Source organism: Rhyacophila brunnea, unplaced genomic scaffold (genome assembly GCF_057557595.1).
Source record: "Rhyacophila brunnea isolate RB1 unplaced genomic scaffold, BYU_Rbru_1.0 scaffold_1, whole genome shotgun sequence".
Classification (NCBI taxonomy): Eukaryota; Metazoa; Arthropoda; class Insecta; order Trichoptera; family Rhyacophilidae; genus Rhyacophila; species Rhyacophila brunnea.
Window position 1 is genome coordinate 38367638 of NW_028232751.1, and position 27824 is coordinate 38395461.

The 27824-nt window shown below is 31.8% G+C and overlaps 1 protein-coding gene across 3 annotated transcripts in view; it reads right to left on the reverse strand.

The window, feature by feature from the left end:
• Window positions 1-3162: 3162 nt before the first annotated feature.
• LOC147079751 (uncharacterized) overlaps window positions 3163-27824 on the reverse strand; it is a 134155-nt gene continuing 109493 nt past the window's right edge. For 2 of the 3 annotated variants that reach the window (XM_085943941.1, XM_085943948.1), the window contains exons 3-6: window positions 23900-27063; window positions 12514-22474; window positions 8932-11086; window positions 8061-8197 (exon numbers count right to left, since the gene is read on the reverse strand). In XM_085943941.1, coding sequence (XP_085800067.1) covers window positions 8938-11086; window positions 12514-22474; window positions 23900-27063 — 15274 coding nt within the window. In that variant the 3' untranslated portion in view covers window positions 8061-8197; window positions 8932-8937. Of the gene's footprint in view, window positions 3759-8060; window positions 8198-8931; window positions 11087-12513; window positions 22475-23899; window positions 27064-27824 lie in introns of those variants that run through there. The other variant, XM_085943933.1, reaches the window with a different exon arrangement.

Below are 27824 nucleotides of genomic sequence, written 5' to 3' on the forward strand. Positions count from 1 at the left end.
GATTTTCCTGCAACACCGAGACATTGCCTCTGGTTGAGAGTTCTAAATAGAATAATATTTGTATAAATATATAAGTACCTATTTTTAATTAATATTTAGTTATAATTCTTTATGAATGGTTAGGCTGGTTAGAGAAACACTGGTTGGGTCCTGAAAGATGATCCCTGATAATAATGATATGATTTAAGTTATTAAAATACCTCCATGTTGTGAAGTGCAATTTGTTTGATCTAGGAGTGGAAATGGCGATTGAACATATAGGACTATACTGGAAATTTATTTTAATTAGTCAGTTATGAACCCAAAATATTTCCATATTGCTGATTTCTTACCTATTACTTTTTATATATCTTTTTATTTTTCTCACTGTGGGGGTAGGTTTTGATAAATGTTTGTAATAAAAAAGCTTATAAAAATGGTATTTTTTATTCAAATAATATGTACTTATGTTATGGCATTTATGTACATAAAATGAGACCACAATAATATTATGAAATCATAAAAAAAACGAATTATTTATCCTAAATAGACAGATGCTTATTATTTTTTTAAAAATCACTATACCTAATAACGCAGGTATATCAATAATAAATCTTCCTCGAATGACTAAAATATACCCTTTTGTTTAAACTATTGTAATAAAAAAAAAATTTAGCATGGACCAGCTTCTTATGGTCTGTTTAACTCATACAGCGCTGACAACACGGCTGCCGTGTCGGCATTAGATACTTTTAGCATGAGAATTAAATGTGGTAATTAAATAGTAATTAACTGGTCTGCAGTGAATGAGTTAAATGCTATCCACCCTCAGATAAATTGGGACTGATGTTACAGATCTAGACATGTTACACATAAAGCAACCTCTACTTTTTGACAAGTTCATAGCCGTTGTTAATGAGCTAAGATAATGCGCAAAACTTATACAATTATTGAAACAATTAAATTAAGAATTACCAGTTGAAATTATCAAACATAATTATTTTTACTATTAATAATAGTTGTTAGTAATATATGACTTACCCATTGTCTACGCTCACATAAAAAGTTCATCTGTATTATGCTCTTATCAAAAAGTAGAGGCTGCTTATGACAGGGGACCAGATCTCTATAAATAAAAGTCCTCACATCTTTACAATAATTCAGTACCTATATTACTTCAGAGCTTACTTGCATGTCCCTTCCTTATTAAATGGTATGATAATGATTGGGCTATGATCTTCAGTAATATATTTATTATCTAACCGGCGAGAATTAATCCTGTAACTGTAATGGATTCGAAACATAAAGTCAAATGATGGACCAACTATAACATTACTAAATTGTGTATGTATATAGGTGTTACAAATGGAAAGGTCATAACTTTGAAGAGGTGTAGGAAATATATTTGCGAACCTTCAAATAAAAAATTAATCTCAGTAAAAGGAAACCTCAAATATGTACGAAAACGGCTACAATTCTTTACTCTCGACCAAATAGTGATATGTCACTACAATACCCTTTTTTAGAATAGGCCCTGCTAGACTGTCATATTGCACCTACTTAAATCTATATATTAATAGTTTTAATTCAACTACTTTCTTTTCATTCGTACTTATAAAAGTAAATAATGTGCTGACCTCATATAAACAAAAAAGTTCCAATAGAATGTTTTTAATGCACCTTTGATAGATTATCAAATTTTTTCCATTACACAATTACAATATAAATCTTATTAAATTCTACAAGATTGTATATTATGTCGGTAGCTATTTCGACTGTAACACCATGTAAAATTTAGAATTAATTTAGATTTGGAATTATACCAAGTAAATGTGCTGACTCAATTAATGTTTTCCGTTACTTTATACTTTATGTTTGAAATGATATTCTCCTACCAAAAAATTTTAAGCAGCAGATGTTGTTAGGAATTATAGACATTTTTTTTATATTTCCACAAATGTTGTTAGCGTTCTTCAAACATTTTAAATGCAAAGATTAGTCAACAATTTCAAACCAAAGACTTGTAAAAGAAAATATAATTTGATGAATAACAATAACTATAAATATTATGAATAAATATAATCACAGATAATTAAATACGGATATATTCAAAATTTTAGAACAGAAAGTTTTTAGACGAATACTATTTTATGTGATTATTACATGTTTAATAATAATTAGGGCATCATCATGGCTTAGACATCCTTCCTACATAGTTTATGGATTGGCAAGGCTTCCCCCACATTTTAAATGGTGAAGCTATATAGAGGACATACTCTACTGTTTAACTGCCGAAAGCGCATTTAGGCGCCATAATTACACCAATTCTTACGGTAATTACACCAATTAACTAATTGCGGCATAGAAAGGATTAAGAATTAAATTTCCTATGTATCATCATATTTATGAGCCTTACATTTGTTTCACCATATTTAGAGTCGAACCATGGTTACTCTTGACTTTTTTGAGATGGAACTGCTGAATGCTTATAGTTTTCTCCTTAACTTTTCATTTTTCAATATGCCAAGATAATTTATTTATTTGATTACAGACAAATCAATAGTCAGGTGCCCCAACAACTGACTCTGTTACACCCATCAATTACTATATCTATTATTTGAGTAGTGGATTAGGATTTTTATTAAAATATTTTTATGTAAAAACAGTCTTTGGAAGTATGTGACTGATTGAAAAATCCAATCGAGAAACTATAGGGTTGATAGCTGAAATCAGAAAAATTTCTTGAGATACTGAGTCGTGATTTTGAATTAGGTAACCATGTGAAAGGATTATACTAAAGTACACAACAGATAAAGCCCAATGAAAAAAATCTGACAACTATCATTATGGTAGCTCGAGTTAGTATTAAATGTATATTTGGCAATGTAATCCTATACCCATAGATTAAATTAAGAGCAGAGGAATAAATTATTATTTACTCAGGATATTTCGTTTTGATTTTCAATAATGGTACATACATACATTTGCAATTAATACATTGAAATAATATGTACAATAATTTACCCCATGCACTAATCCCAATTGTTTAGTCAGATGCCACATGAGGAGATATATATATATTTTTATTGAAAACATCAATTGTTTATTACATACAACTAAATGGTAGTATACCTAGCTATTAATAAAATAAGATAGTCAGGAAAATAAATATACACATTTATATAATTACTATTTATATTCACTCATACAATAATTATCAATAAAACATTCTTTATATATCAAAGAAAGTACACAAAAAACTCAGCCTAATAATACTGACAAAAGATTAGTTTGCAAAGAAAATTATGCAATGAGATATGTTCAGTTTCTCAGATAAAATGAGAACATATAGAACAAATCTTTTTTTCGCATAATATGTCAAATCCAATACCAGCATCACAGGCTATTTTTTCCACGAATACAGTGTAAAAAACACCCAATTAATTTATTTTTCTTATAATGTCTCATGATATAAATAAATTATTTTTTATTTTGTAAAATGTGGAATCTCAATATACATATACAATTGAACAATTATTTACAATAATTAAATTAAAATAGCTCATTAGTCCATTATATTTATAAATCATTTAATTACTTTATCTTTAAATAACATTTCTTCAATTAATGTGTCGCATGATCCACAGCGTTTTATTTGCTGAATTAAATTAGTCTTCTCTGTCATGGCATGCGGTTGTTGTGTAAGCCTTCACTGATTCATTGCAGTCTTTCATGTAAACATTTTGAAACTATAAAACACATGTCTGAGACTTGATATCCTGCAATTGCACAAATATGTTTAGTAAACACGATAGTAAATGCATTACAACTATAATTATTTGATATTCTCCAAATGGCAATACGCTGCTTTCATTAATATCGCACACGTCGCTGCCATCATGCTTATATCTACGTATTCCATCTAAATCAGAGAGAATTAGTGATATCACACTAAAAGAATAATGAAAAAATAACACCATTTTGGCAGATTTCAGTTGGAACTAGTTGGTGCTATCCATATTAACAGCACCTGCAAAGTGCACACGAATCGCTTGCGTATTAGAATGTAGTGATTTGAACATGTGCAGGAGAGCAGCAATTATCTATATACTGCCATACTCTTTCTATCTCGTCTTCATCTACTGTGTTGAATTGCAACAAGACACGATATACAGATAAACAAAATGTTAATATGATTCACAGATATATCTCTTTCTCTGTGTAATATAGATTCTACATTGCCCATTTAAGGCAATTATTTTTTGATGGCTGTGTTGCCAGGTGTAGTATTATTAATGTAAAAATAACTTTATTTATAGACGGTCAATAACATCCACGATGACAGCGCGGCTTAAGCGTTGTGGGTCCCAAGTTCGAATCCTGGGTCTGGCAAGTACACATATTGTTTTTCAATTTGTGTATGAATCAGAGTATGGACTTAATAAGTTGTACAAGTGGCTGACATCCGTTTCTTGTAAAAACAAAATCTGTTAATACAAACCTCTACTCTGTGGACGCCCAATGATCCTTTTAGAATCGGACTTAGTTAAAAAAAGAAAAAATATGATTGTCAATTTAATTATTATGCCATAATTTTTCAATATCAGGGGAGTTAAGTCAAAAATCACTACTTTTCAAGACAACTTTGTGTTTCCGTGTGAAATTTAGTCATTAAGCATCTCAATTAAGTCATCGAGGTGCGTTGATTCGACTTGAGTTTTTTCTCATTTATAATGCATTGTGGTCCATTTGACCTATTTCAACTAATTTTTCAAATTTTATCGCCCTTTTCCTTTCGCACGCAGATTAATTATAGCGGCTAGCGAAGCCATTATTTATGATATTGAACATTATGCATGCTAATCTATGCTTCTCTCGACTCAAAACTATTTTCAAGTAAAGTAATAAAAATTGATTGATAAAGCATAACATAAACATAAGACGCTTGCAGGTTATATGCAAAAGCAAATACAAAAATTTACCGATTCAAGAAAAGATAATTGAACCTCAAGTGTCTAGAATTTCACTTTAACAGTATCAATGGCATAGTTAAAATTTTGATTTACCTTTTGAATTAGTGCAAGAGCTATAGAAGTCTGAAAAACTGTGAATAAAGGTTTAAACATGTTGAATAACCAATGCCAAGTTGAATAAATTACTAAGCTTCAACCTCAAAAAAACCAGCAATCAAGAGCATTGTAATCACTATTTCATAATAATCCTATAACTCATTCTAAAACAAGATGCAACACAATTAAGTTTTAAAAAAAAACACACTTGGCGCGCAATAATCCAATGAAAAGGTCTTCTTGGGGTATTGATAACTATATTAAACATGATAGGATAATTTTAGTTTTATTTGCATTAAGTAGGAGAAATATTGAAATTTACAATAATTCTTCATGCTATAAGTATTACAGTGGTAAACTGACCTACTCCACATGCATTTTTAAAATGATTCTATACGACCAATTCACTTAAAAAAGGAACAAATTGTACATAGTGTTTATAAATTGTTTGTTGTTGCCGTTGAAAAATAATATTTATGAAAGTTATTGATTAAAAACAAGTATTTAGTAAGACATACAATTTTTAACATCCGTGTATGTCTCTGAAATTTACAAATGTGTCTTGTTCGCAAAGTCAATCATTTATTGTGAAATTCAGCCTACTCCATAGTTAATGCATTAGTTTTCGAAGACATGTAAAAAAGAATTGATTATATTAGAACTAAGAATTGAGATAAGTATGTACACTTACATTGTATTCAATACTAATAAACTTGATTTGTAATGAATTCCATCCCATATGTTATGTTACTTAAAGGATATAAGGATATTTAGGTGTAATAAAAGTTATACAATATATTTTAATTCATATTTCATCACTTTATTAATACAATCTATATAATATTATTATAATAAGCCTTGAAAAACATGGAAGGAAAAATTTACAAAATAATCTGTTTACAAATAATAGCAAGATAAATCACTACAGAATTATGATATATAGTCAGAAATCATTTTTTTCCCTTATTATATATAAATATTTTTATTACTGACTATTTTATAATGTAACAATAAAAATCTAAATAAATTCGAAATTAACTGCTTCAAATTTAAGAAATATATTTAAAAGAAAAATTAACGCCGGAAACAAATATTTATTCTAAATATCATGTTATGTTTATTAACTTTACGGATAAATTTTAATTTACTAGTAATTTAATCTTAAGAAACCAATTATTTTAAGCATTTAATGATAAAACTTAATTCAGTTATCTTAATTTTAACACAAATCAACACACAGTTCAATTTTTTACACATATTTCAAATTATATATAATTTTACATAAATATTATAAGTAGCACAATAACTTGTGTTCTAAACTTAGGTAGTGTGTATGTCATATATTGAATATATTATACACAATATAAAATGTATATGAAACAAATACTAAAAATTAACACTTGATATTGATCAAACGACAATGAAAGAATATATGGACACATATTAATTTGAATACAATACTACCTAATTCTTTAACCACTCAATATTATTGGTACCTAATATTAAAAAAATTAAACACTACATATTAATAGAATTATGCTGTTATATAAGTGGAAAATTTGTATATAAATTATTATATATTAAACAATCAAAATTATGCATCACTCTGCGAAAGTATGCTCCATCTGCAGGATGTGCAGTCAAAAGTACAATCTCACTGTTTCGTGTTTTATAATATTTAACATATATTAACGATAAATAATGTCATGCAAGATTTTCAGTATTTAATAGTAAAGTTTTCAACATATATAAAATGTAAGACAAAACACAAACGGCACTAAAGTCTAATAAAAATATGTGAATCGAGCAAGACACAGTGAAGCAAAAGTGGTAAAATACACAATACAGCATGCCTGGAAACGCGCAAATGTATAATCTTTCATCATAGTAAAATAAATTATTAAGAAAAAAAAAACAAAAAATCATACATTTATTTATAGCAAAAATTATCTCGCCAAGCAATTTATAAAATTACTAAATTAGATTCAGTACGTAATATAATATTTAGTCGGGTATTCTTAATTACTTACAAAGAATATGATTTAATTAATTAAATGTAGCATGAAATCTCCAAATAACTTTTCAAAAATAATAATCAAAAAAACCATTAAAATTTATTTATATAATCTTATATTGATAAATCGGTAAGCAGTGTTGCGGTAATTCATTTTTAACCAGCTAACCAACTTGATTGTTCATCTATCAACAAAACTAGACTTTTACTCAAATATATTAAGCTGCTTATTTAGTCATAAGCATTTAGTCAAGTGCTTATAATTTTTCAAGTCAAAATATTTAGGTACCATAAAAACACAGTCGTAAAAAATGGGGAATAGTCAATAGCAGTTGTAAATGAAAAGTGAATAATGACAACGAAATATGATGCAGTGATATTAATCTGGACCATATTCAACACTGAGTAAACAAAAATACTACATCAACAGCCAGAAATCGATGAGAAAAAAATGAATGTAGGTATATTATCTATAAAAAACATCATGGTGATTTACCAATAAATACATTGGACATAAATTATCATTTATGATTAGAAACTGTGTGGTAATAGAATATATTATTATGTACATGAATACAAAGAGTTTGATTAACTCTTTTATAGACTTTATAGTGTGGAGGATTCATTAATCTATAATTATATCGATGAAGTCATGATAATGATAATAATGCTGGGGTTTTTAAAAAGTTATCAGAATGATTGGGGGGGGGGCATGTTACTAAATAATTGTTTGGCAAAATTGCCAAACTGTGAGGTGTCATAAACAAACATTGTAAAAAACAAAAAATTTGAAATGGCTCAAAGCCGCTAATTTTTACCTAATTAATGATTTCTCAGTTGTTTGTTTTTAGAAAATTTACAGTGAAAAGAAAAGACAACGACTTATAGCCTATTAAGATTCTAATACAATGATTTATAATATGTATATTTAAATTGGATAAATGTTTCTCTCCATAATACTAATTTGACACTGTCAACCCTAAAATCTATAAAAGAATCGACCAAATACCGAGTATATTTAATTTAAGATTCTGTTAAAATCTTGTTTTGAAGAGGTTTTTTTTATCTTCAGCAATGCAATCATTCTCTCTGCTGACTCTCCATATAGAACTGAATGTCGGGAACAATGTTGTATCTAGAATGAAAACTTACATACACTATTTTGTTGCAGCACATAATTAGCAAACATAAATTCTGTTTTCACAAAAAAATATTATAAACCATTAGAGATTCAATAATTATTATTTAATAATTAACGAGGAATAAAACTTCTTGTCCATGTACAATATACATAATGAAAATATATATGAATTTTCCACAATGTGATTTCTTTTGCTTTAAAAAAAACCGCATGTTATTAATTTATTTAAAAATATAATATCTAAATCACTGATTTATTTATCTTTTACCAAAAACACTTATTAAAATTTGGTTTATATTATTATCATTGGTATATTTTTTTTTAACCTATTTGTAATGGGTTTATTTTTATGAATTCCTGATTGTACATACCTACGTGTTCTCATAGCTGAATAAATCAAGATGCATAATATAATATTTTGTACTTATTTGTTTTTGCAGCAATAATTCGAAATCAATGGAACATAGCAATATTAAAAATAATGGTACATATTATACATAAATACGATGGAGCTACAATTTATAATAGTTATAAAATGTTAATTATACAGATTTTTCTATCAATTTTTACCCTGGAAGAGCTTTTACCAATTGTTTAATAAATTTTCATTTCATACCATTATAACTTGTCCCTAAAATTCGCTTGAGCAAACATGTTTACATATGTATATTATATATGATTGATTAATTTCTATATAGATAGAATAGACTAAAATAAGTATATCTTACTTGGGTTTATACTGTTGGGCGCGGTTTCTTTTCCTTAACAGAAGTATTATCATCAAGCTTGCGTCCTTTGGCGTGTGCCAACATAGTCACTAATTTTTTATGAGAGTCACCGACTATCCACCCGTGTTGTTCAATGGGCTCAGGTTCCCTGCTAGATGTATCAACAGCAGCACAAGAAACATCATCATCACTGGAAGATGACCAATAGTATAACATTTCAGATGCAGTCCTCTTATTACGCCTTTGGGTTGCTAATGGTTCGGCGATTCTTGCAGGCTTGAATTCATCATCATAATCAAAAGGTTTCTGTGACTGTCTGCGTCTTCTTCGTGATCCTGGCACTTTAGAGCTATGGTTCAAAGTATTAAACGAAACCCTTCGAGCCTGATGCAATCCTGAAGACATTCGGAGAGATTTTTGTTGAATTTGCAATTCGCTGGCATGAATAGCTCTTCGCTTTTTTCTCTTTTTAGAAGAATAGTGTACATCCTCCAACTTTTCTTCAATATTAGGTGTGTAATCAACCATGTTTTTTAGTTCGATAGAATCCGCTACCTCAGAATTTAAATCAGGTATATTATCATTCTCTGGTGCATCATTCTTAGCATCAGAAGGTAACTTAGGTTCATCAGTCTGGCGGTGGCGACCACTCCTGCGTGGTCTACGATGATGGCGTTGTGACCGAGGGATAGAAGAATATTCTTCAAATTGACGAAAGTCCTCAAAGTCCGACTCTGAGCTCCAACTTTCAACAAGAACGTTTTGTTTTCCAGTTGTGCATTTCCGTTGTGATTTTCGACTAGCTACACCAATGTTATCTTTGTAAAAGTCCATATCTACTCGTCTCTCACACTTATTGTACAGACCTTTATCAGGATGAATTGTAATTACTTTAGAAGATGCATTGACAGAGCTTTCATCATCTGTAGACCTGGCTTTAAGTCTTGGAACAATTTTTCGTTGTCGTATTCTAGCATTAACTCTAGATTCATCGTCAGTCTCATAGTCTTCAGATAGGTATTCATAAGTACTTGCACCGGCAACAGGAGTTCGTTGGTCTGCAGATTCTGCTGCATCATTGTCTGGTTCGTTATAAAAGTCGATTTCTTCTGTGAGATTTTTAGATGACTCATTCATACTAGATTGACTGTCAATTACAGGATTCTCCTCCAATAGACTGTCAAATAATTGATCCATATCAGTATGAGCTGGCATTGATGTTTCTGTTGAAAAGCTTTCTGTAATAGTTTCCTTCAAACATTTTTGGTCACTTCTTATGGCATTATTTTTGAAAATTTTACCCATAATTGCATTTTTCTTTATATTTTTGTGAGCCTTTGATAATTTGGTATGCTTTCTGATTAGTTTAACTGCGTTAGCTCCCCGCTCAACAGATTTATAGCTTAAATTTGTTTCTTCCTCACTGTGATTTCCGCTATAATCATCAGACATGTAAACAAATTCATCTCTGTCGGAGAAACTTAAGCTAGAAATTTGCGAATCTTCGTTTTGAGTCTCAATTATATTTTTTTCTAAGTTGGATAATGAATTTGTAAAATTATCGGTAAGTCTCTTGCTCGCTGTGACTGAAGATTTTTCTTTGCTGTTAAGAATAACTGGGGTTCTAAATTTAAAATTGTCTGACACATTATTTTCGTCCTCATCATCAAAGAACTCATAAATGTCCAACTGATGCTTATCGTTGCCATCGTCTTCGATTGTTATGTTTTTACTGGTATGTTCTTTGCGTTCTTTATCATTAAATTGAGATGATTTCTTCTTTTTATCAGACGTTCCTGATTTAGTTTCATGGCTTGACAATTTATTACAATCAATATTTTCATCTAATATATTTTTTATGCTACCTTCATCGGTGTTCTGGAAATTTGATCTGTTATCAGACATAGAGTTTTCAAGATCATTACCAAATTCGAGCGCCGCAGCCTTGCTGGTCTCTAAAATGTCCTGTAGATTTATTTCTTGCGTAGGAATTGAAACTTTTACTCCATCAAAACCTTTTAAAGCTCCTTTTGTCATTACTTTTTTATTATGCATCTTTTGAGTAAAATTCATTTTTTTCTTGTGGCTTTGCCCATGTTTTGATAATCTCTTACTTGATTTTGACCGAAATCCGGTGTCTTGCTTTCCCGATCTCCTGAAAAGAAAATTATTTATTCATAGTAAAAAAAAAAACATTTTCACTTCTCACTCCTAAGTAGATCATAAGATCTCCACAGAGTGGAGGTTATATAAATAGATTTTTTACTATGAATTGTTAGATATTTGCCCAACGCTTTGGGTCTTTATACTTGATCAAACACACATTGAAAAACAACATGGATTTTTTGCCAGCTGCAGGATTGAACTTGCAAACCAACAGCTTCAGAGACGGGCGTTCTACCAACAAGACCATCATGGGCAGACAATATAAAAGAATCAACATAATATTTCCTTGCAGTTATATTCAATGCAGTGCTGAGCAAATAATACAGTAAGTATTCTAAGCCACACCAAATTTATTTTGATTTAAGGCCCATCAGGTTTTATAGTAAATATAGGCAACTTGGCGAAGAGAATACAGCCTCAAAATTCATACAAGCGGGGAAACAGACAATGATAGATACATGAAGCACCTAGATTTTAGGTAGTTTTGAGAAAAATGAGAAAAACTCATCTATTAAATCTGTGCACTTTATGTATTTATTATTTGATTCGTACATTCTAAAGAGTATTTTGGCTTATCCATTTTAGGGGTATTTGAAAAACACACCCAACCATTTTAGCGGGTTTTGAAATATACCCTAATTTTATTTTTGATCATACGTATTGACGGTTTTTGACGTTTTTTAAAGCTCAATTTTTTTCCATCATATAAGTTCCTTTTATTGTGTTAACTGTCAATACATGGTGGAACTGCATTGTATTATTGATTTATATTAATAAAATGCAAATTTTTTTTGTACTTATTCCACTTTTTTATTTAATAAATTTGAACGAAAATGTCCCTTCGAGGAGGACGAAATGGGTCCAAATTTATTAAATAAAAAAGTGGAACAAGTACAAAAAAAAATTGCGTTTTATTAATATAAATCAATAATACTTCATATATATAACAAAAATATCCATCTAAATACATATCTAACTCAAAAAATTTCAAAAACCGTTTTAGGGGGATTTGAAACTAGGCGTTTCACATATTACCTAAACTGTATTTTGAATTAAATCTAATATTTTACTTGTACTTTAAATATTTCTGTATTATCGTTTCTATCATATTTCCCTTTCAGATTAGAACAATATGTCCATATTATTTCTATTAGCTGATATCCCTTTTTTTGCAATAAATATATGAAAAATAAAATTATACATTGCAATATAAATTGATATCAATTTAAATTTTAAATAATCAGGTACAATAAATAGGGTTTTAAACATTTTTTATCTTATGATTTGTGCTGTTTTATAAGTTAAAAGATCATTATAATATTATAATTTTTTTTGTTATTAGGCATCTCAATTACTAAATATACCTATGAAGTACTTAACCATAACAAATGATAATAAATATGTTTGATATTGTACCTGGATTTGCAGTGATTTCTCTTTTTGGATTTTTTGGAATGCAGTCTCGGTGTCAAAACAGCTGCCATCGCTTCTTGGGCAGCTTGTGCCTTTTCACGAGCCTTCCGTTTGATCTTATCAAATTTATCTTCAAATTCATTGAGCTGATTTATGTAGTCTGTTGATTTTTCTGAATATATATTCTTATTTAGACTTTCAATGGAATGCTGCACAGTGTCTTGGTTAGATATTATACTGTCTCCATTTTCAGAAAACTCATCTGAGTTGTTACGGGCCATCAGGCACTCTGCAGAATATGGATCATGCTCAGAGCAATCAATATGTTTTTCTGTGATGAATGAGCTAAGAGATAATGAACTTTCTTTTTCTTTGTATACTGTGCCATCAATATCTTGAAGTTTGTCTGATTCGTGACTTATGGCATTAAAGGAATTAATAACATTTGGACTACCGGTTTCCTCAACTTCTTTACAATTTGAGAGGGATTCAATTATGCCATCAATAGAGTCACATTTCTTCTGTTCACAATCATTGTCAAATTCACTATTTTTATCACACTCATATGGGAATGCTTCTGATGGTATTGATAGATCAAGTTGGACAATTGCATTATTTTTTATCAAGACCTCTGACGAGGAATCGTTTGATAAATCTTTAGGTTTTTGTAGTTCGGAGTCGTCATCAAGATTGGTAATACCTTCTTGTTCAGAGTTATCATAACTAGCTGTCATTATTGTATGATGAGAAGATTCTAAATTATTTTTACTAGGTGATGGATACTTGGAACTTTTTGTAATAGTTTTGAAGACATCCAACACTTTGGACTGTTTTCTTGATGTATCAGACTCTTTCAACAAGCTACAACACTCAAAAAATAATGCTTCATCACGACTCAATTTCTTCCATGGTAAGTCTTCATTCTTTTCAATCATTACTTGAAAATCTTCCTTTTCTTCTACGGCTTTAGTCTCTTCTTGCAAAGTTGGGCTGCTGTTGTCTTTTTGAGCTGATGATGCTGAGCTCTCATTTTCAAAACTTTTACGTTCTGCTAGACTCTTGTAAGCTTTTGCTGAATTATTAACTGGAACACATTCTTCATTGTAGTAGATATCGTTACTGGGATTATCATTAATTTTTGAAATGGAAGAATTGGATTTTGAGCATTCAACTGTTGACGTTGGTGAACAATTTACAGGTGAAACATTTCTCTCTTCCACATTACAGTTAGGTACCATGTCTTGGGCTTCTATTTCAGATAACCGAGATATATGCATTAATGTCATTTTATGCTTTAGAAGATTTTCAGGTCGTCTAAATTTTCTCTTGCAAATTGTGCAGTAGTTCGACTCAAGCTTTTGTTCTTTAGACTCTTTTAAAGTATCCGATAGTTTGTTCAGTGAAATGTGATCTTCAGAATTTTCCTGTGATGAATCATTTAATAGTAAATCCTGGGTATCAATATCAGTAACTTTATCGGACAATGTACTGGTATCTGCATCTAGATCGTTCTTTGTCATCGATTTATCTGAGCTAATATCATCATGACTCAAGGAAGATTTTCTCGATCGCTTTTTTTGAGGTCTGCTGCTGCGGCGCAACATACTTAAATTTGATTGTACATCTAAGTCATCAGTATCACTGGAATCGGGTTTGAAAGTTTGAGATATTTTTTTAATCGCCATGATTGTTGATTTTCTGGGTCGCTTCTCAGTAAACATACCAAAGTCTGCTAAATATTTATCTTGTAACAATGAATCTTCATCATTTCCTTTATCCGTATTTTCAATATATTCACAGCTGGCAAGTGTGCGTCGACGATGACTAATTCTTCGGGCTTGGACAGGAAGCTTTTTTATATTAGTAGCTTCAGAGAAATCCACTGATTTTTTATTGGCCTCCTGATTTTGGCGAACAGAGTCTTTCTGAGCAAATAATTTTATAGAACAATTCTTCTTAGTTTCAATTTTAATGGTCCCCAGTTTCTCAGATTTTTTGATGTCTTGCACACATAAATTTGGTAATTCAGAATTCAACTCAATAGTGGAAACACCTACTTGATTGTTAGAATCATCTAGTTGAGTGTGTTTAATTACATCACTTCTCAAGGTTGAATGTCTTTTACTGGATGAACTAACTTTTTTATCAGAACTATGCATTTCAGGTATTGAAATATCTGGTTTATCTTGTTGTGGATTGGAATCATTTGTCAGTGTATATTTTTTCTGCATATCTAGTACATTCTGATATTTATTGCTTTCTGTCTCTTTTGATGATTGTTTCAGGTCAGAGGTATCTTCGTGTAGGTTTATTTTAGAACCCTCTTTTGATGTTCTGTCAACTGAGTGACTTGAATCTTCATTCCTTGGGTCACTTTTCATCATAACCAACTCCACATGGCAAGTTTTGGGTATGGCAATAGAGTTAACTATTGATTTTGAATGAAATAAATTTTTGGTAGTTTTATTTTCAACATGAACATCTTGAACCTTCGCACTCTTACTAATTTTCAATTTCTTCTTCTTTAATTTTTCACCTATCTTCAATTTCGAAATATTAGATATTACAGGTTCATCAATTTCTGTTACAATTTTTTTTTCTAATTTACATGCCTCAGATTCACTATTCACAGTTGGTTTATCAATTTTAAAAGTGGCATTATTCTCTGATAGCGTCACATTCTGGATAGGACATTTCATTGTATTGTCAGATATTTCTTCATATATCAAGGATCCTTCAACATTTTTACTTATTAATGCGCTAGTTGGCGCAAGCTTGTTTTGCCCCCTCTTTTTCTTTTTACTTTTAGTACCACGCGTACTCTGATCAGCAGTGATAGACTGGCTAGACACTTTAAAAGATTGCATTTCATCTGAGGTGTCAAGTTGTAAAGATTTGTCAATATTAACAATTTCATTGTTAGATCCTAGTTCCTTTAATGAAGGTAATTTTAAGCCATCAGTCTCAGATTCATTATGGCTAACTTCATCTGTCTCAATTGGACCATGTTTGTTTGGCAAGGAAGATTCCATGATTGTTATTTCACTGCTAAGTGTCACTAAATCTTTTTGTTTCGTTTTTAATTTTTTTTCTTTATTATATCTTGTTCGAATCCCATCTTCGATTATTGATGTTTCACTGTGTGTCATTGGTAGTTTAATGAGTTCATCACGTATCTCTTCTTCTGTTGTAGAGTTATATTTTGCCGGTTTTAATTTCAATTTTGAGCCCAGTCTAGATTTACTCCGATTTTCAATATTCATTACTCTATCTTCAACGATACTCTGTGGTACTACATCTATATCAAGTTTGGGTTCCTGTAATTCTTTTCTGCAACTATTCTCTATTAAAAAGTGAGAAGACTCATTCATTGGCAAAATAGACCTGCTAGGCTTGCTATTTCTTCTTTTGCCTATATTTTTTTGAGGAACCAAAGTTTTCTCAGGCACCTGTCCTTCCGTTAAAATTTTAGTTTCGATTTCTGCAGACATTTGTGGCAGTTTAGATTTATTTTTCTTGAATGCCTTAGTTATTTTTTTTGACTCAGTATTTTCATTCGGAGGATTAATTTCTTTTAATTCCGATACAACCAATGTTGATTCATTTGTTGTAGCATCAATTAAAGTAGTTTTTAGTGATTTAGGTTCGCTCACAATATTGACACGATTGAAATTAGTTAACATATCTAAATCATCCACTGGCAGCTGATGAGATTTAACCTTTTTAGTGGATTTCCTATTACTTGGTGATAAAATAATGACGGGAGATTCTTCTGCAGGTGTGCTCGCACTTGTATCACCGAGAACGTTACATTTTTCTTCAGTCTGTTTTTTCTGCAGCCGACATATTTTACTTATTTCAGAAAGAGGTATATTTTCCTGAATATTATTATTAGACAGTTCTTCAGTTTCAATTTCATAAACATCATTTTTACCAACTGTTGGTTTAGCAAGTTTTTCAGTGTTTCTCAAACTACGTTTTTTATTCTCTTCTCTATTTTCCTGAACTTTGATATCATTCTTAGTTTTGGTTTTTGTTGATAAATTATCACTGTCAGTGTCAGAGGACATATTCAATTTTCTATTTACCTTATGTGAAATATGTTTTTGAAGAGGCTGGTCTACAGATTTTCCAACTAACTCAGTATTACATGAAATATTGCTGTTAGACTTCAATGTGTCATGTTCTAATTGGCTTGGAGGTTCCGCATTATTCTTAAGCTTTGTAGTCTTGATTAAACGAGGTGAATCTCTTAGAGTCAATTTTTTTGGTAAATCCTCATTATTCGCTGATACTTTCGATAAAACCTTTTTATGTGTTTTCAAATTGCTATCTATCTCTTTCGTACATTTGTCAGAATCAATTTCAACGGTAGGGCTTGCTTTTAATTTACTTCCAGAGAGTGAATGTTTTGATGATCTGGTTTTTTTTGTGAAAAATATATCTTCCTGTGGTTTGACTACATCATCTAAAACCATCTGTTTACTTTCCTCCTTGGTACATACATCTTCCACAATACTAGCACTTAGCTTATCAAGACTCAATTCATCTTCAGCCACCTTCTGAGTGAAAACTACAGTTTCTGTGACTGAAATTGTCGAATTATCCTTTAATAGAATTACGGCATTTTTTTCATTTCCTTTCGTGTTTTTAGATTTTTTGTTAGATAGGATTACAGCCTTCTCTTTATCAGAAATTTCCTCGGTAATATCTGGTGAATTTGATTCTATTGTAGTATTTTTTAAATCCAGATGCAAACCATCATCAATTTGAGCATTATCATTATTACTCAAGTCTTTATTTTTCGTTAACTTTTTGTTTTTATCCAATTTTTTATTATCCACCTTGACATTTGTTTTCTTGATGCTGCCTAAGGCTTGTACAGGCAAAACCGAAGTAATATCATTATTTTCAGTAGAGAGATCATTTTCCTTTTGCATTTTGAAGATTAGATGCCCGTTATCACTCAACTTCACTGAATTTATTACAGCGATTTTATCATCACTTATGTGAGAGGATCTTTCTTTATATACTGACAGTCTACCTGACTTACGAATACTTTCATGTTTTTTAGTGTCATCTGCTATCAATTGGGTCTTTGGCGGTATTACCTTCCGTTTTTTTAAAGGAAAGCTATTGTTTTTGAAATCGTTATCATCTGGAAGATTAATATTTTCGACGTATTCAGTCAGAGGTATTTCTTCCAAAGACTGGACATTATCTTCTATTGGTGTCTCTATAACAGCTTTCTTCTCATGTTTTAAATTTTGGGCTCTTGTTAACCGTGTTGGTGATATATTAGTAGTATCATCAGCTTTTGTCTTTTCAGTAAGTTTTCTCAATTGTACTTTTTCTGGACTCATATGAGTAATCATTTGAGGTTCATCTAAATTTGTGATATTTTCATTTTGCTGATTAATTGTTTTCTTAGGATATGCTGTAACTGTTCTGTGTGAAGGCAAAAGAGATGTAATTTCCATAGATAAGGGTAAGTCATCATTGTCCTCAAATGCTTTGGTAATCAACTTTTTCTTTGCAACAACTGCGAGGCATATATCATCATCGGACTCTTCATTTCCTGATGAAATTATGGTTTCTGTGTACTCATGTATAGGAGGGATATTTAAATCATCAGATTTATTAGACAAGTCCGATTTACCAAGATTTGCTTTACATGACTCCCCTGGTATAATTGCGGACCCTGACACATCTGGATTTAAATACATATCATGGCAACTCTCGGAAGACTGAATATTTGTAACGTTTTTCGCAGGATTCTTAATAGTGTCTTTCAAATGAGATTTATTTTTACTCTTTCGTAAGCTGCGTCTCACATGTGTCTCTTCCTTTATTCCAAGTTCAACTTTCGATACATCTGTAGCTTGAGATTTTACATCCTTTCCTAAATTTTTAGATTCAGATTGAAATTCAGTGACATTTGATGGGGTAAGAGCAGTCTCTGATATTGTATTGTTCTCTTCCATCAAAAGATTGTTGAAGGATACTTTTTGTACATTTTCTGACATGGGACTCATTTCCAATTTTTTAGTTGGTTCATCAAGACAGACATCATCGTTAATAATTGGTGACTTTTCATAGTTTTGTGCACTATTGGAGTCAGTGGTTATCTTAACTGAATCATCATTCAATGGTACTTCACCGTCTGATGATTTTACTGACAATGATTTAACCTTTTTTGGAGTAACAATTCTTTTTTTGGATGGAAGAGCCGCTGATTCCAATACTATTTCACTTTCAGCGGGTTTGTCAACCAACGACTCGGCTTTGTGCGAGTTCCGAAGAATTCTTTTAGACTTTTTAAGTGGGTTTTCTATAGATGAATCTAATTTTTCATCAAGCAAGTCAACATGTTTATTTATATCTACACTTATTTCAATTGATTCATTTGATTCATTGGGTTTATCGTGTTTATTAGCTACATCAGCTGTTATTGTAGGTTCCAATTTTGCGAAGTGACTTTCTTTAGTAACGATGGTCTCAACAAGTTGACAATCAGAATTCTCATCTACTGTGGAATGTTGTGTGCTACTAACTTCATCCTGTTGGATTGCAGGCTCTTTTTCTTGATTTTCAACGTGTACAGTCGGCAGATTGTTATCAGGTTGATCATTTGCCATAGGTTCGTTACAAATGTCTTTGGAAGGAGTAGTACTTTCAACAAATGACGGTGTGTGTATTGGCTCAGTAGATTTTTCAGTATTGTCACTTATGTGGCTTTTCACAACAGTTGATGGTAGATCCTCTTTACTTATATCCTCCTGGTTTTCACTCAAATCAATCAATACTGTTTCTTCAGTCTGGGGCAAATCAACAATAGGCCGTTTTCCAGTTGCAGACTTAATTCTTACAGCTCTTAAGCTAGCTGTACCACTTTCCATTTTCGCTGTGTCCACAATTGTCTTTTCAGTTAATGTGTCCCTCTTGAGTAAGCCCTCCAATGCTTTATCTTGAATGGTGATATTCATAGAATCATCTGACACAATTTTCTTGTCAGCACTGGGCGATGTATTGGGAAAATCTTTGATAGCAGTATTTGATGGTTCTTCAGTTAAGTCAATCACTTCAGCAATTGATTCAGTAAGACACTTGATTTTATGTATCCTTGTTTCATTTTCAATTGGAACTATATCAGTATCAGAAACTGAAACACTATTGGATTTTTTTATTTCTACCTTTGCTCTTTCAGTTATCATTCCAGTGACAGGATCAATTAAAAATAAGTCAGTATTAACATTTTCAAATTCTGTGGAACATTTTTCTACAACACTTTCTTTGTTCAAAAGTACAGTTTGAGTGGATATTTCTGAAGTTTGCGGGATTACCACTTTAACATTGAAATCAATGTTAACATTTTGGGGTGAGAAAGGTCTTACAGGTGTGATAGTAAGATTCTGTCTATCACAAGTATCTGCTTGAAGATTTGATTGTTTACTGTCAAAACTTATTGGTATAGTATTCACAGATGTCTCATTTCTTTTTGATTGAAGATTTTCCACCGCTCTAGCAAACACTTGTGGCAAAGCTTTAACAATCTCTTCTCGTTGGTCTGGTGGTAATTTCTCAATAGTGTCAACCAAAGTTGGTTGCAACAATGATAGTCCATATCTTAATTGAGGCAAATCTATGCTTTTTAAATTACTCTCAGGTAAAATATCAGAATGCATTTTTCGATCAGGAATTAGTAAAGATGGAATCGAAAAGTCCGGTGTTATTTTTCTAGTGATTTCTAATGTCGAACCACCACACATTTTTCGAACAGAAACAATGTTACTTTTATTCACATGATTGACAGAATATTGTGGTATTCTTAACGTTGGATCAAAAACGGGTTTTTTTGAACTCTTAGTAGGAGTAGTTTTAGAAAACGGTACTGATGAGCTGGACTTATTTTTTGAATATTTTTGATGCGAAGATAGAGCTGCAGAGGTTTTCAAAGATAAATCTTCCGCTTGGGGTATTCTGCCAGATAAATCTAATGGCTGTTGACTATCGTCCTCATTTAGAGAATAATCCATATCAGTATTCAAAGGTGCGCTCTCAAATGTTGATGTTGGTTCAGGTGGACTTACTTTTTCAATTAGTTTACCTTTAAGCATAGCTATGCAATCATTTAATCCACGTTTTGACTTTGATTGTTTTGCCTTTGCAACTGACCTCGATTCGTTATCAAAAATTATATCATTCTGATAATTTGAAAACATGCTGTGTCTCATATTCGCAACATTCTCAAGTTGAAATGATTTACTACTCTCAGATTCATTAGGCAAGATGTATAATTGAGGTTGATATAAAGGAGGTTTATCAATTTTATCATTAATTATATGATACTCATTATTTAGCATTCTGCTAGGTTCAATTATGCTATTCGGTACAACCGTTTTCTCTAGTTGCAAGAATGAGGTGGATGACGCAGTCGAATTGTTTTTAGACATATTTAAAATATCCGTGTCGAGTTCCTTTTGGAATTGAGTACTATTAGATTTCCATACATGGTGAGATTGTTTGTGATTATCACTATTTCCAGAATTGGTTGATTGATTGTTATTCACACTGGGAAAATTCGCACTTGGCACATTTTTATAACTGGCTTCAGAAATTTGCTCAGTTTGTGTTATGATAGGCAAATTTTCAATGTGGCTAAAAGGATTTAAGTTCTGTGCAGGTAAAGAATTCATAGACAATTTCAAATCATTTACAGATGGTTCAGTAATCTTATCATCACTGGATAATGTCAAAGTGGGTGAATCAACTGTTTTAATGTCGGGTTGTGCCATTGGACTTGCTAGTGGTATTTCAACATTTTCTGCACATTGTTTCACTACTACTTCAACCTCTTTCATGTTCGCTGTCAAAGGTGATTCTGTAGTTTCATTTTCAGCAGATTTTAGTAGATCTGCTTGCTCTATAATAGGCTCTTTATTGCCCGTTTTATAATGATCACTTTCACTCTTTTTTAATTTATGCTTTGATTTAGTCAATCGCACTTTTTTGCTAGATATCCATTTTAACGGAAATCCTTTAACTTTTTTCTTGGGTTTTTTAGATTTTATTTTAGGCAGTGGAAGGCTTTCTGTTTCGTCAACCTTGGAAATATCCACCAAATCATCTGAAGTAGATTCGTTAATTGCAGGTTTTTCTGCATCGGCTACCTCTGATTCTTTGGTTTCCTTTTCAACTATATTTTCTTCTTTATTCTTAATCGGCTTCTGTAATTTATTATTTGGTTTTTTTATCAACTGTTTTGCTGGAATATCATTTTTTTTCTGGATTTCAGTTGATTTTGTAGGCTCAATTACATTATTGGTGGCATCTGGACGAGTCCTGAGTGCCCTAGTTTTTTTCTTAAATTTCTCATTAACTGTGTTGTCTTCATGACCGGACGAAATTTCACTTTTTGAAATTCTAGAACGGTTTCTTGTATGTTTCTCTTCGGCTAAAGACTTTTCTTGGTCCTGTTGAATTTGTGGTGATTCCTTTTCTTTAGTGACTATTTGTGATACTTTACGCTTAGGACATATTTTACTAGGTGATTTGGGTACATTCATAATTTTGACAGCAATTTCCTTCAATGTATCTGTATCCTTATCCTCAGTTTGACTTTCAGTTTTTGTATTGAGTATTCTTTTTGGACTTTCATTTGGCTGAAATTCTTTTTTAGTGGTCATCAGAAATTTCCTTTGTCTCAATGCTTGCATATTATTGGCAACTGATCTGGTAATTCGTCTTACTTTTTTACCGAGTCCACTTTTTAATGTAGTGATAACTGTTGTGCTTAATACTTTTTGTCTTTGTAAATTGGATTTAGATGGAAGAACTCTACGAATTATATGAGTTTGTTTGTCATTCTTCAAATGGCCTCTAATTTTAGGGCATGGCAGGTCTAGTATTTGTCTCGAAGCTCGTTTGGCCGGCAAGTTAGCCAACATTCGCTGAATGGTTTCGGCTGAAAAAAGACAACAGTTAATTAGTTTTTTTTATAAATAAAATTAATTTTGCTAGACAAACATTAAAGTCAGTTTGTTACCTAAAATCATGTTTAAAAATAACCATTCCAAATACCTTCAAAGTGACTGTGAACCAACTATGTGCAACCATATCTTACAGAATTTTTTGGCAAAAATAAATAAACAACTCACACTGTCCTTAAACTAACATGGTTAAGTTGTCACAGGATTCATTTGTATAAAAATGATTTCAATGAAATGAAAAAACAAGGAAAAATGCTGAATAGAAAAATGCACATTAGGGTTAAAAGATTATATGAAAATGACACTTTTTTATGTAAAGAATGTAGAAAAGGATTAATTGTGTCTAGTCATAGAAAAAAATAAGGTGAAGGCCCCTAGAGAATGATGGACCTGGATGGTCTATACTGCTAAGGAATTAATACTAATCAGTTATGGGTTCACGAAATCAATTTCACTTAAATGACTTTTCAGAAATTAGATGATTTTTTTGAATTGTTTTTAAGTACCTAATTTGATTTGTTTTTTTTATCAAATGTTATTTGATCTCTGCAGCATTCTCTAAGAAATTACGTCCCCTATGGAGGTAGGTGTGTCGTATGCTACTTAGGCAAATGCAAAACTGCAAAGAACAGCAAATAAAAGTAGGAATGCCAATAATAGATACAACTTTTATGATAACGTTTTATGAATGGAAATGATTTTTTTTTTCTTTGTAACTACTCTACTACTGTTAAAGGTATTATTTGTTTTCATCGCATTTGTCCTTTTAAGACAGCCGAGAAGAAATAATATAGGATAAAACTCAGACTAAAGTTAATGTGGGGCATTTTATCTCTAATTAGGGCAGCACTTGTCCAGACACAACACTGGATTTTAAAGAATACAATTTTAAAAAGGTACCCGATAAAATTTCTCTGTTTTGAGAAAACATTTGTGGTCATAGACAATCTATGATTAAATTAATAGTAATCCAGCAAAATCAATTACAGTGACATTATTAGAATACTTCAATTACCAAAAAAATGATTCAATAATTCGGAAAATTAAATAATCAATGGCTACAGTAGACATGGGCAACCTTTTTTTGCCTTAAAATCCCTATATGAAAACCTCAAAACAGCTGCAGGCCACAAAAATGAGGAAGGTAGGTAGGAAGGAATAAAATTAATGTAATTTAATATAATGCCATTGTTGCAAATATACAAGGGGTCACATGAACCGGCCAAGGGCCAGATCTAGTTCATGTACATGAATTTCTCATGACTGGAATATCGATATATTAGACAAAACAGTAATATACTTATGTTTTGTCATGACTGATAATATTGAACATCATTCATTTATCAATATTATTGCTCACATAAAACCTCCTTATGGAATACAAAAAGAAAATATCTTACCATCGCTAGGTTTAATCCGAGGTCTAGAAGGTAGTTTTGGCCTGGCCGTTCTATCCTTGAGTTCACCAGTGTCGTCTTCTTGAGGTCTCTCCCTTTTATAAAGACCTTTTAACCGTCTCTTGCGAGTTCCAAATGGCTTATATTTGCATTTCTTTTTTGCCATTATCCAACCATAGTCACCTGCACATTCTAACACGTGTCTATAAAGCTCACCGGGTGTCAGCAATTTTTTACATTTAGTGCATTCTCTTTCAGAAGATTTAATTTTTCTAGTCGTTGTGCGAAGAATTCTAGTGGACCTATTTATAATTCTTCGTGGAATCTTTTTGATTTGTCTAGCTATTGATTCTTTTCTCAATTTATTTTTTTCTATAGCTTGATGATCTCTTTTAATGCCTGGCATATACAGATGTTTGTATAGTTCTTTTTGAAGGAGTTCCTGACCAACCAATTCATAGTGAGTGGCATGCACATGAGGATGTCTAGCGGCCTGATGTGCTTCTAGCAATCGTAAGCAGTCTGTTCTACGGCCACATATACAACACACATAGCACCGCGGTCTCGCCCATTCCCCGCTTAGTACAGGCAATACTTCAGCCGATTGTCCTTCACTTGCGATGTTGGAACGAGGCATTAACCCCAAACAGCTTAGGACACTTTCATCATTATCAGACTTATTTGGCAATACTCTACATTCGGATATTATACTTTCCGTTATAGAAGTGTGTGTGGGTGGGGTGACATCAATAATGTTAGGTTCAACCGGAATAGGCAGAGAAGAATTTGTAGGACTTTTATATCGCAAGCATTCCTCTTCGATTTCAGGGAACACCCTCTTATCTAGAATGGTGTTAAGTTCATTAATTTGTCTTTGTCTTTCACATCTAGACTTTTCCTCTTCATTATCTGTCAGATCGGATTCTTTATTAACAATGTATGTATCATACTTTTCTCTCATTGATAATTGTGTCCATATATCAAGCTTAGATAAGTCTCTCGGGCTAATCTGCTGTAGTTGGCGTATTTTTCTGACAATCTTGCCATCTTCATTGCAGTATTTATATTTCTTTATTGGATCCCATTTCCATTTCCAAGAGTTTTTTGTAACAATTTTTTTGAATGTTTGCACTTTGGCTCCATATGAATAATGTGGTACTTTGTCAGATCCATATTGATCTGAAGTGAGAAGTGTTGGGAAAACTGTGATAGCATTCAATGACACATCACTTCCATGAATTTCTGCAGGCTGTATGGGAATTGAAGGAATAATGGCATGAGTACTTCTAATTTTAGGATCAATCAGTTCGGGAATATCACAGGCTATATTCTGCATTCCTAATTTGCCATCTAAAAATTTCATCAGATTTTCCCGAACATTGCTGCCAACAGTAGAATAAAAATCGGGATCAAATTTGCTATTAGGGTCATTTCTACTTTTGTTGATAACAAAATCAGAGGAATCATTTTTTATTTTTGATTTATCTTTGCGGCATGTCTCTGAAGATGCACGATTTTCAGTAATGGGAGTCTTTTGTGACCGTCGGAGACTGCGGGCTCTAGGAGATCTATTTTGTGTTAAGCCCAGTCGTGATAATATTTGGTTATCGTTTGCATCAGGTTTTAGAGGAGCGCGAGATACAGGATTAATAGAGTCTTTGAATTTAAAAAGGCTTTTATCAAGATTTATATCATCCAATATTATGACAGCACTCTGATCCAATCCATTTTTTTTACTAATCTGCACTCTCTCACTGGGTATTATTAAGTTAGCCACAATGTTATCTTCAAAATCAATAAAATCATCATCTACTACAGAAGCATCTTTAGTCGATTTTTCAGATTTTAAGTCGGACCCGGTTTTTTTCTTCTGAGCGGTTTTTGTTTCAAATGATTTAGCGTATAAATGAATTAAATCTGTATTTGGTTCCAAGCATGCAACTTTAGAATTTCGTAATTCTATGCATGGATACTTCGAATTTCGTGGTGTTATGAAAGATGTTTTTGAATTCCGTGAGATTATAGATTGATTTTTCGAATTTCGTGTGGCTTTTCTTTCCAATGATTTACCCTTTAATTTTTTTTTACTATGTATACATTCCGATAAGCTAACACCGCTTGCAAAATCATCTTTCATCTTAGTCGTTGGTAATATTTTTTTAGAGATATCGGATAAAAGATCATTGTCACTACATTCACTTTGAGTATTTTGTAAACTTTGCGGAATTTCACTACTTATTGGGCTTGAAGAAGTTGACTGAGGTACACATTTATTGACTAATAAATTTTCAAGTAAGTATGTATCTTCTTTTGCACTAATTCCCTTTCTTAAACATTTGCTAGTAACCTGATCGTGATCTTCATCTAGGTTTTTTTCATGTTCAGGTTCATGTCCATGAACATTTCTGTTATGACTTAATAAAAATTTTAAGGTGGAAAACCGTTCTTGACATAATCTACAAGCAAAGTATTTAACTGAATGTTCATCCATCAAGTGATTGAATAAAACTGGTAAGTTTGTGGCAGTCTGTACACCATTATTTTTATTGCACATGTTACACCCGGGATGGAAATTCGGCGGAAAGATCATCTCTGCATTCCTCATACTTGATCTTCTATTGGTTGAGATGTGGTGAATTCGTTCTGTATGTTTTTGAAGAAGGACCCCATTAACAAAAGTTCGATCACAAAATAAACACATCGTTCTAGCAGGCAAGTTCGAAGGTCGTTCTATTCTCGGGGCAAGATCACTACTATCAGCAGCATTCTCTGGTTTGAGAGATATTAATGGATTATCCATTTTGACACATGGAACACTAGGATTATCACTTGCACTGGAATTAGTATCAGGTGTACATTTATTTTTACTAGTTAGATTGATCATTTTGGTTCTTCTGATTTTTGATAGGATATCTGAAATCCTATCAAGGGGTAGCTTACACTGCACAATGGGGAAGATGGATGCTTTGGTGGATGTTTCTGCGGAGCTGTTACGGCGAGGAACAAAACGTCTAGGACGCTGTATTCGCCCTCCCCCGCTCCTTTCGAGACCTGCTCTCTCCTCCACTGTATTGGACATGTTGGATGTATAGACTTCCTTTGCTGTTTCCACATTTTCCGAAGAGTTTACCATCATTCTCTCAGCCTTACTTTGATCTCTCGTTAGCCTGAAAAATAAAAATAAAAGAATTAATAATATATTGTTATTAGTTACATATTTGATTTTAATACTGCTTCCTAGTGTGATGTTTTTTAAATATACCATTACTAACGTTAATAACATAAATTAATAAACTTTTGACAGCAACCCCGCAATATTTGTATGCATAGTTGTTGAAAATAACAGCTGTCAACAGGTATTGTAGTATATTGTCAATGCATATTATGGTAGTTCACAACTTAGCGACGTTTGATATACCTACAATATTATTAAAACCTCTACTAGTGAGACATTATATTAAGTAGGCACTTCAATCTTGTGTGGATAAATTCTCATCCACAGAATAGTATGACTTAGTAAACATTTCTACCATTACAGGAGAATTTCCCTCATCGGGCACTTGAGAAGTCTGGCGCTATCTGTTAACATATTCGTTATGCATAAATGACAAGCAAGAGTTTCTAAACAAGGTTTTAGTGCAAGAAATCAATTGTCAAAAAGAGATTATTTCGGTAAACAATTATGTTTTTGAAACCATAAAAATTAAGATTTTTATAATTCTTAAGGAGGGACATGCTCAGCGTAGGTCAAAATGGAACTTTTATTGCATTTTGAAAGCATGATCCTGGACATTCCTATATTTCAAAAAAACACTACCTTATTCTTAGGTCAATAATTATTATAAAGCATAATTAACAATATAATTTTTATCGTAAATATTTCACTATAATAATGTCAACATAATTTATACTAATAGTTTTATAAATG